Source organism: Hypomesus transpacificus, unplaced genomic scaffold (assembly GCF_021917145.1).
Source record: "Hypomesus transpacificus isolate Combined female unplaced genomic scaffold, fHypTra1 scaffold_386, whole genome shotgun sequence".
Classification (NCBI taxonomy): Eukaryota; Metazoa; Chordata; class Actinopteri; order Osmeriformes; family Osmeridae; genus Hypomesus; species Hypomesus transpacificus.
In genome coordinates, this window is record NW_025813907.1 from 1 (window position 1) to 14,648 (window position 14,648).

The 14,648-nt window shown below is 49.1% G+C and overlaps 1 protein-coding gene across 1 annotated transcript; it reads right to left on the reverse strand.

The window, feature by feature from the left end:
- Positions 1-223: 223 nt before the first annotated feature.
- On the reverse strand, positions 224-12,131 carry LOC124464577 (A disintegrin and metalloproteinase with thrombospondin motifs 12-like). Its single transcript, XM_047016486.1, has 14 exons — positions 11,498-12,131; positions 10,759-11,117; positions 4,907-5,087; positions 4,420-4,640; positions 4,237-4,320; positions 3,756-3,880; positions 3,415-3,564; positions 2,547-2,690; positions 2,241-2,385; positions 1,924-2,016; positions 1,619-1,764; positions 1,140-1,309; positions 750-883; positions 224-418 (listed from the first exon to the last, which is right to left on the reverse strand). The coding sequence occupies exons 1-14, from the start codon at positions 11,604-11,606 to the stop codon at positions 239-241; spliced, it is 2,241 nt and encodes a 746-aa protein (XP_046872442.1). The 5' UTR covers positions 11,607-12,131; the 3' UTR covers positions 224-238.
- Positions 12,132-14,648: the final 2,517 nt, after the last annotated feature.

Here is a 14,648-nt window from a genome sequence, read left to right on the forward strand (position 1 = left end):
AACAACAGCAGGATTGTCATGGTGAATGAGCCATTCACGCATCCCTCTATCCATGCATCCCTCTATCCATGCATCCCTCTATCCATGAATCCCTTTATCCATGAATCCCTCTATCCATGAATCCCTTTATCCATGAATCCCTCTATCCATGAATCCCTTTATCCATGAATCCCTCTATCCATGAATCCCTCTATCCATCCATCCCTCTATCCATGAATCCCTTTATCCATGAATCCCTTTATCCATCCATCCGTCCGTCCCTCTGTCCCTCTGTCCCTGTGTGGAGGCGTGTCTCACCGAAGCCGTCCCCTCCCTGGAAGGTGTGCTGGACCGTCTCACACGAGGAGCCGTCTCCCAGGCAGACCCCACAGCTGTCCTCCACCGCGTTAGAGTCGATCCCAAAGTCACAGCCCACCTCCTGCAACACACACACACACAGCGTGACACACACACACACTCAGCGTGACACACACACACACTCAGGAACACATTCTGTTTTTGATTTCGCTGTTCTCTTTGACCTTCCATGTCAGATTCCTTTCATTGCCTTTGACTTCACCTTGAAAACTTGAATTATTTCTTACTTTATTCTTTCTCTGTTTCTCTCTCTTTCTCTTCTTGTCCTCCCTCTCTCTCGCTCTCCCTCTCCCTCCTCTCTCTACCTCTCTCTACCACTCTCTCTCTCCTCCTCTCTCTCTCCCTCTCTCTCTACCTCTCTCTACCACTCTCTCTCTCTCCATCAGACTCACCTTGCACACCCCGTTTACACAGATGTTCCTGGAGTTGTTGTTCATGAAGCAGGGCGTTCCGTCCGTCACAGCGTCCAGCATTTTCTCAGAGAACCCCTCGTTCACCGGGCGACAGTGCAACTCACACGGACTCACTGAGGGCAGGGGGGCATGGGGGGGTGGGTTAGGCGTGAGGTGAGAAAAAGAGAGGGGGAAAGAGAGTGAGAGATGGACAAATAGAGAGAAACAGACAGCATTGTCTTGATAAATGTGTATGTCCCTCATGAGTGAAATCTGTGGTAAGGTTCTATGGATCTGCTGCCCCCTGTTGCCTCATGCCTATAACTACAACCGACTAGACTAGAGTGTGTGTGTTTGTGTTTGTGTGTTTGTATGTGTGTGTGTGTGTACCTGAGCTGGACACAGGGATCCACTCGTATAGCTCATTCTGGTAAGGCACGGTGTTGAACTCGCTGCACAGCATCTCTCTGAAGGTGGGTTTGGAATTCTGGCAGGGCCGGGTGTTACAGACGCGGTATCGCTTCCTCTCCCCAGTGCAATACTTCCCTCCAAACTCTGGTCTGGTCAAGATGACAGACAGGAGGGAGAGAAGAGAGACTGTGAGAGAGGGTGGAGGAGGGAGGAGAGGAGAGCAGGGAGGGAGGAGAGAAGGAGAGCAGGGAGGAGAGGGGAGCAGGGAGGGAGGAGAGGAGAGCAGGGAGGAGAGAAGGAGAGGAGAGCAGGGAGGAGTGGAGGAGAGGAGAGCAGGCATGGAGGAGAGGAGGAGAGGAGAGCAAGGAGGGGAGGAGGAGTGAGGAGAAGAGAGCAGGGAGCAGTGGAGGAGAGGAGGAGAGGGAGGTCAGTACGGCTGGTGTGAGGTCAGTTCTTACTTGGGGCTGTTGCACTCCCTGTCAGCAGACTGGACTCCGGCTCCACAGGTCCGGGAGCAGTGGGACCAGGTGCTCCACACACCCCAGCCACCGTTCACCGTCTCGGGCAGTTTGCCCACGATCACACACTCCCCCGAGATGCACCACTAGCGGACACACACACACCCATGTAAACACACGCAGACATATCAACACACACACACACTACTGAAGGATACACACTATTCACTTTTACGCCCCCCCGCCCCCTCACACATCCACACACACCCACGCACGCCCATCCAAACACAAAGCCACCAGCCTACCTTCTCAGGCCCACAGCGGGTCCCATCTATGGGGGAGTCGAGTTTGGAGCGACAGGAGCCGTTCACGGAGCACCACAGGACCTGACACACATTCTGGCAGGAGCACAGAGAAACACTCAGCACAGAAAAACACTCAGCACAGAGAAACACTCAGCACAGAGAAACACTCAGCACTGAGAAATACTCAGCCCAGAGAAACATTCAGCACAGAGAAACACTCAGCAAAGCGAAACACTCAGCACAGCAGAATGCCTGTCTACTTAAGAACAGAAGTGCATGTGTGTGTGTGTGTCTCTGTGTGTGTGTGTGAGCCTCACATCGATCTCGGGGCAGAAAGTGGCGTTGGGTCCGTACTGGAGCTGGCACTGGTAGTGTGTGGTGTAACGAACACCCAGACGGGCCAGAGGGGTGGTCAGATCTCTCTTAGAAGGACGGTCATCCAGACAGAAGCCCCACCCTCGACTAGAAGAAAGAGAGGAAGGGAGACAGAGAGAGTGAGACAGAGAGACATGCACAGACAAACAGTCAGACAGGCATGCCGACAGACAGACAGACAGACAGACAGACAGACAGACAGACAGACAGACAGACAGACAGACAGACAGACAGACAGACAGTCTTACTCCAGGAAGCGTGTAATGTACTCCTTGGAGCAGGGTGACCAGGTGAGGGGGGAGGTGTCATACATCAGCTGCCTGGACATGATGAAGGGGTGTCGGCCGGCCAGCTCGCAGTCGTTCCCCTGGCCGTCATGGTAGATACCGAAGCTAGCTCAGCAAACACACACACACACCGTCAGAAATAGAGAACACACAACTGTGAGGGAAACATGATATTTGTGAATTAGCCCTTTCGCCAAGTTGAAAATTGTGTAATTTCTAACGCACATACACCACACAGTCACAGACACCACACAGTCACAGACACCACACCACACAGTCACAGACACCACACGCTCACAGACACCACACAGTCACAGACACCACACAGTCACAGACACCACACGCTCACAGACACCACACAGTCACAGACACCACACAGTCACAAACACCACACGCTCACAGACACCACACAGTCACAGACACCACACAGTCACAGACACCACACGCTCACAGACACCAAACAGTCACAGACACCAAACAGTCACAGACACCACACGCTCACAGACACCACACAGTCACAGACACCACACGCTCACAGACAGTACACACACACAGTCACAGACACAACACACACACCACACAGTCACAGACACCACACGCTCACAGACACCACACAGTCACAGACACCACACGCTCACAGACAGTACACACACACAGTCACAGACACAACACACACACCACACAGTCACAGACACCACACGCTCACAGACACCACACAGTCACAGACACCACACGCTCACAGACAGTACACACACAGTCACAGACACAACACACACACCACACAGTCACAGACACCACACGCTCACAGACAGTACACACACACACACACCTGTGACCCATCTCATGGGCGATGGTGAAGGCGACGGGCAGCCCTGAGTCCTCGTTGATGTTGCAGCTGCGATGAGGCTGGCACATCCCTGACAGGTGGGACAGGCCCAGGGTCTCACAGGGCTTGTCCATTCCTGCACAGATGTCCTTCCTGGGGACGCAGAGGGGGCGGGAGACACAGTGTTTGTGCATGTGTGTGTGTAAGAGAGATGGTGTTTGAGTGTGTGTGTGTGTGTGTGTGAGAGAGAGAGAGAGAGAGAGAGAGAGAGAGAGAGAGAGAGAGAGACAGACACAGAGAGACACAGAGAGACAAAGAGAGATGTGTGTTCATGTGTGTCTTGCCTGGTCACCAGCACAGCAACGTCGTGGTGAGCAGGGTGTGTGTCACTCTGAGGGTTGAGCCCCTTCTGCCAGGCGCAGAAGCTGGACAGGGTGGTGTCTGCATGGTGGACGATCTTCAGCCCTTTCTGAAGGAGACCACACGACGACACGGCAGAATCAAGCACAAAGAGTCTTCGGTTGAGGTGCGTTGTGACTGTTGTGATTAGTTAGCGTGTGTATTTGGGACTGCGGGACTGTGTGTGTTCAACATTCACATTTAGTCATTTAGCAGACGCTCTTATCCAGAGCGACTTACAGTAAGTACAGGGACATTCCCCCCGAGGCAAGTAGGGTGAAGTGCCTTGCCCAAGGACACAACGTCATTTGGCACTGCGGGGAATAGATCCAGCAACCTTCTGATTACTAGCCCGACTCCCTCACCGCTCAGCCATCTGACTCCTAGTTCAAGTGTGTGTGTTGTGTGTTGTGTGCTGTGTGTTACCTCTTCCGCTTGCAGCAGGATGAGACGGACTAGCACGATGTGGACGGCATTACCAATACTGGCGTCATGGAAAATACCTGCCACCTAGCCACAGAAAACACCATCACTCACTCAGGACTTGTAGATTGATAAGTCACTGGTTATATTGATGTGCTGGCTGGCTGGCTGACTGGCTGGACTGACCATGTTCATGATGGTGAAGATGTAGGCCTCCACGTTCTCGCTGCCGTGGTAGTTGATGAGCTTGGAGTCGACCACCACCATGGTCTCCACCCACCGCTCTCTGCTGACGGAGCGGGGCTTCACCCTGCGGGGGTCGGGGAGCCCCCCTCTCCCCTCCTCCTGCTCCTCCCTCTCCCATGCCTCCCTCTCCCTCTCCACCTGGACAGAGTCACCTGGAGCATCTGGAGCAAGGAGAGCACGCACAGGACGCTGTCACACACAGGAAGCTATCACTTACACACACACACACATGCAGATACACACATGCAGATACACACAAAACGCTATTACACACACACAGGACGCTACCACACACCTGGTAATCATACTGTATAATTAGCTGACTCTCGCATACATTAGAAAGTGCATTTGACATGCTCGAGGCTTTAGTATCATCTTACTGATATACTATCTTGCACCTTACACACACACACTCACACACTCTAACCTTTGACTCCACAGGGACTGGGCGTGTGCTGGTCGTCGGGGCTTCTGCGTCGCCGCGTCTGCGTCGCCGCGGTAACGTGAGGGTACACCAAGTGTGGCTGCGGACCCCCCTCCTTCTCGGCAGAGCCCCCCCCGGAAGGCTCTATAAAGAAGGAACCCTCGGGCAGAGAGAACACGCCCTGCTGTGGGGAACACACACACACACAGCATTGTATAGCATCATCACTCAACACAACACTGCAGTGAAATGAGTGCATTTCTATGAGTCAGTTGGAGGTTGCTGTTGAGTGCGGTTGAGTGATTTATCAGGGAGACCGCAACACAAGCCTCCAGTTGTTAGACAGTCTGCCAAGTACCCCAAACTGTACGTCCCTAATGACATACTACCTGTCTACAAGATGGAATATTTTACGACCATTACTGATGATATCAAGTTTCTCCTTTCCCCATGTCAGGGAGGCTGAACTCGCCTCAGGCCTGGAACATTCTAGACGATCCTGTGTTGCAGTCGACAGGTAAGTCTACAGGTAGGTATATAGCTCAATCTACAGGTTAGTGTACAGAGTCTACAGGTTAGTGTACAGGTAAGACTACAGGTACAGTAAATGTACAGGTGAGTTTGAAGGTAAGTCAACAGGTATGTTGGACAGGTAATGTCCCAGTCTGTAACACTGCCTTAGACAGAGAGAGAGAGAGAGAGAGAGAGAGAGAGAGAGAGAGAGAGAGAGAGAGAGAGAGAGAGAGAGAGAGAGAGAGGCAGGAATCCATCCACAAGGGTTCCATGGTAACATGAACAAACCTTCCCTGGGGCACCAGATTGTCTCTCAAGTATGCCATGCAAGTTCCTACCAGTGCTGACTCTTTCTCTCGCTGTTATTCATACAGCATGCACACACACACACACACACACACACCACTCAGTCTAAACACTTTCTCTACACCAGCTACACCCTCTCTGCAGGGTGTTCAGTCCAGTTGATTATTCATCTGCATGAGTGTGAACGTGTGTAGGTCCAGGCATGTCCAGGCTACACAGAAGGGAATGCATCTCTACACCAACAGGCAAATGAGAGGGAAAAGCCTGAAGGAAGAACTGAGTAAGACAGTACTGGTAGTAGGAGAAGTCTGGAGGATATGAAAAAGACTGAACTACAAGAAGCCTGGAGATGGTGATTGTACTGGTAGCAGGAGCCTGGAGGAGGAGGAGAAGAGGTGTACTGTGTATAACATTGTATGACCAAGTCCACCACAATGTCTTAAGACTGATGCTGTAATACTGTAAACAAAGGATTCCTGCTCAGCCTGGACTAAGGGAAGCCCCTCCTCTCAAAGTTTAAACTCTCCTGCAGACCCATCCTATCCTTTCTGACCGGACCAGATGGGAAGCCGTTATGACTCACTTCTGGATATCTTCAACTTTAGCCTGCCAAGTTTCTACACATATCTGTCCTCACTAGGAAAACAGAAACATCAACATGTAAGGTTGCCAGGTTTATTCAGCTCTCCTAGAATTTCAGGGTTGCCAGGTTTGTTTGGTTCACTCTTGAGGTCAGGGTTGGATTTCTGGTTATCTCAGCTGGGGGAGAGACTGAGCATGGATGTGGGTGTGTCTCCTCCCAGCTTCTAGAGCTCATTGGGAAAGCATGCAGACTGCTGGGACCCATGTCTAACTGCAGGACTGTGTTACTCTACACAACTACACAACATGCTCAACAACATGCTCAACAACAGCTCACATACGAAAGCTAATGTTCGGCTTAGCGTCCATGTGATACATGTTGTGTTAAGCATTTCTGGTTTATACCAGATCCATCACAAATCTTTTAAAATGACTATGACTAGTTTCTAAATGACAGTGTTTGTATTGTTGCTCAAGGATTCAGGTTCTATTCTGACTCCTCTATTTTGCACCAGATCAGAGTCATTTCATTGCTTCTGTATGTTTTCCTGTTAATCTACAGTCAGTTATGATTTGGGCTAAAATACTTAAACATGTGGAGGGGAGCATATCAGCCTGCAAGGAATGGTAAGAGAGAGGCCCATCCAAAACATTTAGAGCAACTCTCCTCCCTCCCTCCCTCCCTCCCTCTCTCTCTCTCTCTCTCTCTCTCTCCTCTCTCTCTCTCTCTGTCTCTCTCTCTCTCTCTCTCTCTCCTCTCTCTCTCTCTCTCTCTCTCTCTCTCTCCCCTCTCTCTCTCTCTCTCTCTCTCACTCTCTCTCCCTCTCTCTCTCTCTCTCTCCTTTCTCTCTCACTCTCTCTTTCTGTTTCCTTTCTCTCTCACTCTCCAATCTATGTCCTCATCTCTCTAGCAGCTAATATACTATAGATTAGGATGTACACTATTTATAATAGGTTTAGATTATTATTATTATAGGTGTAGCTAGTCATTACAAATGGCTAATAAACTAGAACCTCTTCACTGTCTCTCTCTCTCTCAATCCATGAACCTCTCTCCATGTTTAGCACACAGAAAGGTCTAGTGTACTACGGCTGTTTGGGTTCATGGTATTCACGCTAATCCCCTTAACTACCAGCCAGAGCATGCCCAGAAGTCAACACAGCCAACATAAAAGAGAATGTCAAAATGTTTGGCTTCTGATGTGTGCATTGTGTCTTGGGCCTAAGAGAAGGCTTGTCTATTTTGTCTTAGGTTTTTACCGCCTCTTTCTCGTAAGCACAGGCCTCCGCAAAAGATTACGTACATTGCTGTTGACGCTGGTTTGATACAGCTGGGATCCAACTGCAGCACCTTAAACCGGACGTGCATCACAGACACTGCAGCACCTTAGACCGGACGTGCATCACAGACACTGCAGCACCTTAGACCGGACCGTGCATCACAGACACTGCAGCACCTTAGACCGGACGTGCATCACAGACACTGCAGACACCGCTCCCCCTCTTCGTCCCTCCTCCCCACACCATCCTTCCCCTCATCTCTCCCCATTCTACTCCTTGAGCTCTTAACCTTTCACTTCCCACAGCCTCCCTCCCTTCCACACCCTCCCCTCCCTTCCAACCCCTCCCTCCGCTTCCACTCCTCCCTCCCTCCCTTCCTACTCCATCCCTCCCTTCCAACCCCTACCTCCCTCCCTCCCCTTCCACTCCTCCCTCCCTCCCTTCCACTCCTCCCCTCCCTCCCTTCCACCCCTCCCTCCCTTCCACTCCTCCCTCCCTCCCTTCCACCCCTCCCTCCCTTCCACCCCCTCCCTCCCTTCCACCCCTACCTACCTCCCTCCCTTCCGATCCTCCCCTCCATCCCTCTCCTCCGACCAGCCCACCCCAGTGGTGAGGGTGCCAGATCCAGGGGAGGCTGCAATAACACGGCCTAGTGTCCTACATACAGCAGCCATGTGGAAACTGCTTTACTCCTGCTTCCAGCTTCTGTGGCTTTAGAGAGAGAGTGGGATAGAGAGAGAGAGAGAGAGAGACAGAGAGAGAAAGAGAGAGAGAGAGAGAGGAGAGAGAGAGAGAGAGAGAGAGAGAGGAGAGAGAGAGAGAGAGACAGAGAGAGAGAGAGAGAGAGAGAAAGACTCTGGGAGCAGGACCTACAGTGTCACAGTAGTCCTTAAAATCTTGGCAAAAATAACCGCTAAATCGAGACGACTTCTCTGGGCTGAAAGAGTAAAGAATGCTTTGCCTCCAGAACAGTTGAAATCAGGACGTTCTTTAGCCAGGATACTGAACCAGAATAACAGACCACAACCTGCTGCTACATGCTCATCGCACAGCCTTCAGGCTACCAGTACATCCCTGTTGGTTTGAGATGGATTAGAACACATGCCACAGTCACAGACTACACCAATCACACCCACTGCAACACCACACAACTCTAACTCCAAAGAACAAAAGCTAATTAGAGTCCCGGTTAATACAAAGACAATGAACGGCATTCATCTAAAAACCAGATCCTCAGAACTGGCGTTGTTTTGAGCTTACGTCCCCCCTGCTGCAACAGTTCCTTGTTAGGGGTGAACAAATTTGAGACTCATTGTCGCGACCACAGAGAAGCGTAGGCCAAGTACTCAGAGCTGGGACGGTGTTTGTTTGGAAACAGAGACCACAGTGTTGCATTCCAGATGTACTGGCCAGCTCCACAGCCCTGACGCATGCTGCGCTCAGAGACGCTCTCCCGCCATCATCACACGGACTCAACCAGTCCCAGCCAGCCCAGGAAGAACAGAGATCCAATCAGATTCTAATTCCAGCCAGCTGTAGCAGCAAAGACAACCAATCAGATTGTAATACCAGATCCTAGCAGTGGAGATAACCAATTAGTGATGTATAGGAGCAGCCCTCACTGGCTACAGCAGCTAATGTACATTCTTGACTAGCTGGGCAAAGAGCAGGTCAGCAAACACAAACATGACTGACAGCCAGCCAGAAGACAAGACCCTGCAGGAGAAAAGCATTCCTGCCCAGACCAGAGGACCTGTCTAAATACTTTGACAGGAACATCCTTCCGCGCTCCTTCCGTCTGGCGACACATGGATATGAAGAGGTTTGATAGCCCACTTCTGTGATTGGGGAGTGGTAGAGGAGATGAGATAAAGAGTTCACCTTCTACAGCCATGTTTGGGTTTGAAATGACTTCCAAGGGGGCACGAGGGGTGAAGGGTACATGTTTGACTTATTGAGACTGGGCCCGAGTTAAACAGCCAGAGACATTCATTACAGCCAAACGGAACACAAGTTATAAATTTAGAGAAGGGAGTTTCCTCTCATCCACATTCTCTTCCATTAACAGTATCACAACATGGCATGCCTGCACCACAACATAACCAGCCTCTTATCTGTTCCAGATAATAGCCATTATAAAGTATGGACTGCAACAGCATCAAAAGTACATTTAAATTTAGTCATTTGACAGACGCTCTTATCCAGAGCGACTTACAGTAAGTACAGGGACATCCCCCCTGAGGCAAGTAGGGTGAAGTGCCTTGCCCAAGGACACAACGTAATTTGGCACGGCATGGAATTGAACTGGCAACCTTCTAATAAATAGCCCGATTCCTGAACCGCTCAGCCATCTGACTCCCCGTCAGAAGTATGTCTCTGATAACTTGAATGCACTGTCCTCTTTGAATCCGGAGCAAATTCTAATATTATTCAAGACAAAGTGAGAGTTTGGATGCTTGACTTGGGGGGGTGTAGAAGACGAAGAGACAGAGATGGGAGGAGAAGAAATAGAGATAATAGAAAACAGACAGAGAGAGAGAGAGAGAGAGAGAGAGAGAGAGAGAGAGAGAGAGAGAGAGAGAGAGAGAGAGAGAGAGGGGACTGCCGCTTGTGGATCTGCAGGGAAGTCGCTCTGCAAACACTCTCAGGAAGCCCCTTCAAGGGGTGCACCACCAACAGACAAGCCTCTGTCAGATAAAGTGCGAGGGGGTTTGCTCAGTGAACTGTGACCAGTTAGATCACATACCAAGCTCGTCTCAGGCCTCGCTCATGCAATGGTGCCTTTAAGAGCAGGATTAAACCGTTTCACTGTTAATATGCGGGAGGGAATACTACGTTGGAAAAAGGGTACATCTTAAATTCAGAGGCTCCACATTGTGATATGAAAAAAGCATACAGCGTATGCTGTAGATACATGTTACATTTAGTCATTTAGCAGACGCTCTTATCCAGAGCGACTTACAGTAAGTACAGGGACATTCCCCCGAGGCAAGTAGGGTGAAGTGCCTTGCCCAAGGACACAACGTCATTTTGGTGTAACCGGGAATCGAACTGGCGACCTTTTAGATTACTAGCCCGACTCCCTCACCGCTCAGCCACCTGACTCCCTGTTACCTGCAACATGTTACCTGCAAATGGGAAAAAAATGTATCTCGTGCTATTTAGGTCCTTACCAATCCTACACAGGTGCTGATGGCTGCAATCCCACGCGCGACAGAATCCGTAACGGTGCCAATGAGGTGGCAGGAATTTCCACTGGTCGAATGATGCTCTGTCCGATTAAGGCTCCCGTTACGTCTCTCCAGAATGTAATCATTAGACAACAGATGATTGTTCACAGTTAGATTCATAAATAACTCGCGACCCTTAAAGTTAATTTGGTAATAAATGTGTCCCTCCAACTGTCGCAGGTCACGCTTGTACCGCCCTCGACCGAAGTTGTAAGACAAAGAGTGTGAGACAAACTGGTTATCCCCGTCAACTCTCACGGGATAGACCACGGAAAGATCCGACCCTGGCTTGAACAGGCGACCTGGTGGAAACAGAACGGGTAATCAGCCGTGCGTAAAGATGATTCGGACACTAAACCGACTCAGACAGTTGAGATTTGCAGAAAGCATTAAGTCTAGACCACCACAGAACGTGGATTAGAAATATATGCTCTAATAGGTATGGTGTTTGATGTTTTAAAGCAATTGACACCAGAACACTTGATGTGACTTCTCGAAAAAACTTCGATGCACTTTTATAAGGACATTCCATCCATAGTCTATCTGGTGTGTGACACATTCCAGTATAAACCGACACAAATAAAATACGCATATAGGCTACTGAATCTTAATCATGCACGTGGCAATATTATCAGTTGAACCGCACAGTGCGGTGGAACAAGGTTCCAACAGAAACACTGACCTGGATTCGAGAGCAGACTGCTTGGCAGTGGGATCTCGACATGGCTGGTGGCCAGCACTAAAAACGAATGAAGAAGAAAAAGAACCCGGCAGACCCGCGGACATCGCATATTTCACCTAACCAAAATCAAGAGATTGACAAAGATTCACAGGCATTGAAGTTCCGATTGCGCTAGAGGCGACCGCTTCGCTCCAACAGCCGCCGCTGTCATGCTCGCACCGAGGGTCAACTGTCGAGGAAAAACTTGCAGGGAAGAATGAGACTGAAAACTACAGAACATGGTAAAAGTGGGAGAAAGGGTGAACGCTCCAAGTTTTGCGAGGGAGGGGAGGGAGGAGTGTGCGGTACTAGTGTCTAGTTTCTTTCCAGGCGCGAGAGGAGAGCTGGCGCTGTGATCTGCAGCTGCAGTGTGTGAACTCGGCGCTCGAGCCTTCTAGTGCAATCAAGAGGCTTTCTTTCAGGAGATCTATGAAGCTTAGTCACTCCACTTGACCCCCTGTAAGGACTGACAAAAAAGGTTTCGCTAAATGCCCCCTCCCCCATTCAGCATTTAGCACCCTTAGCATGGTAAAAAATAATGTATATAAATGTACCATCACCCAAACGACTGCATGACCCATCTGGCCACCCCATTAAACATTCCCCTGCTTCTCTACTGTGCTGTGGGGGGGGGGGGGGGGGGGGGGTCAAATCTGGATAGTCCACAGCCCTATCGGGTTGCATTCAAAGAAATTGGAAGCTTTCAGACAGAGCCCACACCCTCCAGTGCGGTGTAACATAAAGCTGTACACACAATTCTCTCAGTAAGATCTCTCAGGCTTTGTCCTGGTCTCACCAGGACTCCCCTCCTCCATACAGGAAGTGGGTCATATAGAAGCCCTGGACTGTAACCCTGGATCCGACCAATCAGAGGACATGACCAGGATATGCAGACATTTTTGTAAACGTGAGGTGCCTTGTTTAAGATCTGGAGTCTAGAGGTCTTTGTGTGCGTGTGTCCACAGAATGACTAGGGTGTTCCCTGCCCACAAGGACCACTAAGCCTGCTTACAAATGCAGTGATAAACACTCTTTATGGAAACTTGAACCTGATGGTATTTATAGCCAGAGTCGAGCTATTTTAGTTTCACCCCTCTGACAATCTGCCACCACATCCAAACACCATACTCATCAGTCTTGCCAGGTCGACAGAGATGTCAGTCTTGATACGGGCTTTAAAAAGGGCAGTTAAACGTGGGTTTGCAATGTAATATGTTTCCACTAAATGTGGCTCGGAGTAATTTGTTTGATGGAATTCGGGGGTACTTTGAGTTCAAGCAAACACTGTCGGAATTGTTTTTACACTGTGCCACCCGTGCTCTGTTTTAATGAGAACGCTTATTGTTCTGCTGTCTGTCTACATGATCGTCAGCAGAGGTGACTCCTCGCTAAGGTACCAGACCCACGGCTTCACTTAGAGCGGCCTTATGGCTTTACTTTCCCTTGAACGTGACCATAACCGACCGACCGGATTTCCCGGATACCGTGAGGTCCAACAGACGACAACGTATCATGTGTTGAATGGGGCAAGAAAATCCTCAACGTGGATAAAGAACAGTAGTCTACACTAGACGAGTAAATGGTAAGAAAATATGTTACTGGCTTACACACACAGAACTTATATCTTTACGATGAGAAACATTTTATTAACACATTTGGTACGTTGAATCATAAAAAAATAAAAATAAACTTTTGCAAAATGCAATCAATGCAAGAAGTCGTTTGTTTTTGTAATTCTGTCAGACACCACAAAGGGGTGTTACGTTCTCACCAAAAGATTCCCAGTAAACTTCTCTTGTTACAGTACACGATAGACCACACATACACTGAGAGTCTACCGAGAGCAGAGGCCCAATCCAGTTTGTTGTGTTACAGTTTTTCTCAATTGGTTTGGCTCATTTCACGAAACAGAAATGACATTCTCAAAACAACACGTGCAAACCTCCAAACCGCTTGGCACTTGTTCACAACAGATTGGAATTGTTCATTCCTTTAATCAAATTGCAATTGTATTAGCACATCCTTGTAAATGACAAGTGCAATTGCCTACAGTTTGCACACATTTCAAATGATTTTGCACATCTTTGAAATGGTTAGGTATAATTGCCTTCAATTAGGCCAACTATCAATTGAAAATATCTTGCTGGTCTAAACTGAATGTTGTTTCTCAGTCAAGTGGTTGTTCTCTGCAAAACATATTGGCATAATTTCCTTGTGTACATCATCACCTGCACAATAGTTCACTCCACTGTCAAAAACCTTTCAGGCACATAATACCATGAAAAACATCATGGTATATACTGTAATATGGATCTCTTGGATCATCTGCTTACAGTCATTGTCAGGTGCAACTAGAACTTTACCAAACAAGGGGACACATCCGATCACCAATCACACAGTAAGTTTAGTTAGCTGACAGGAGCTATCCAGGAGTATAAATCCTTCCATCAAATATTTAGAGCCTGTCCCAGGCCAACTCGGGGGAAACATCACTGTTTGTGCTGCCATTTCAGAGAATGGTGTAGTCACCCACATTCCCAGTCTTGGCCCATACAATACTCAGACACTCCTGGTGTCCTTGGACCGCCTGCACTCCGATCTTATCCCTCTACATGAGACCACTTTCTTACATTTGTCATTGTGTGAGACAATGTAAGCTTCCACCGTCACCCACTCATCAGGATTCACTGCCCATCAAAGAATGCTGATGGTGCTCATATCACCTGACTCCCCATTCCTTAGTCCTATCCAGGAGGTTTTTTCTGCATGGAGGTGGAGGGTTTATGAGCATCGGGTTCAAAACCAGAGCTCCCTGCTCCAGACAATGGATGCTGCTTGTAATGATGTCACGGCAGATCAGTGTAGGGGATTGTTGCGGCATGAACAACAATTCTTCCCCTGTTGCATCGTAAGGGAGAACATCAGATATGATGTCAATGAAATTTGTGGCCAGACAAACAGTGAGGACGACAACTAGTGAAACTCCAGCTTTGAAATGCCATGAACTGCACCCTCTGCAACTCTGACTAGGAAGGGGTCAGATGCCTGAAAAGTACCGTGGTTACTCATACTAGTCCCCTCAGTGTACAATAGGAATCATTTGATGCTGGGA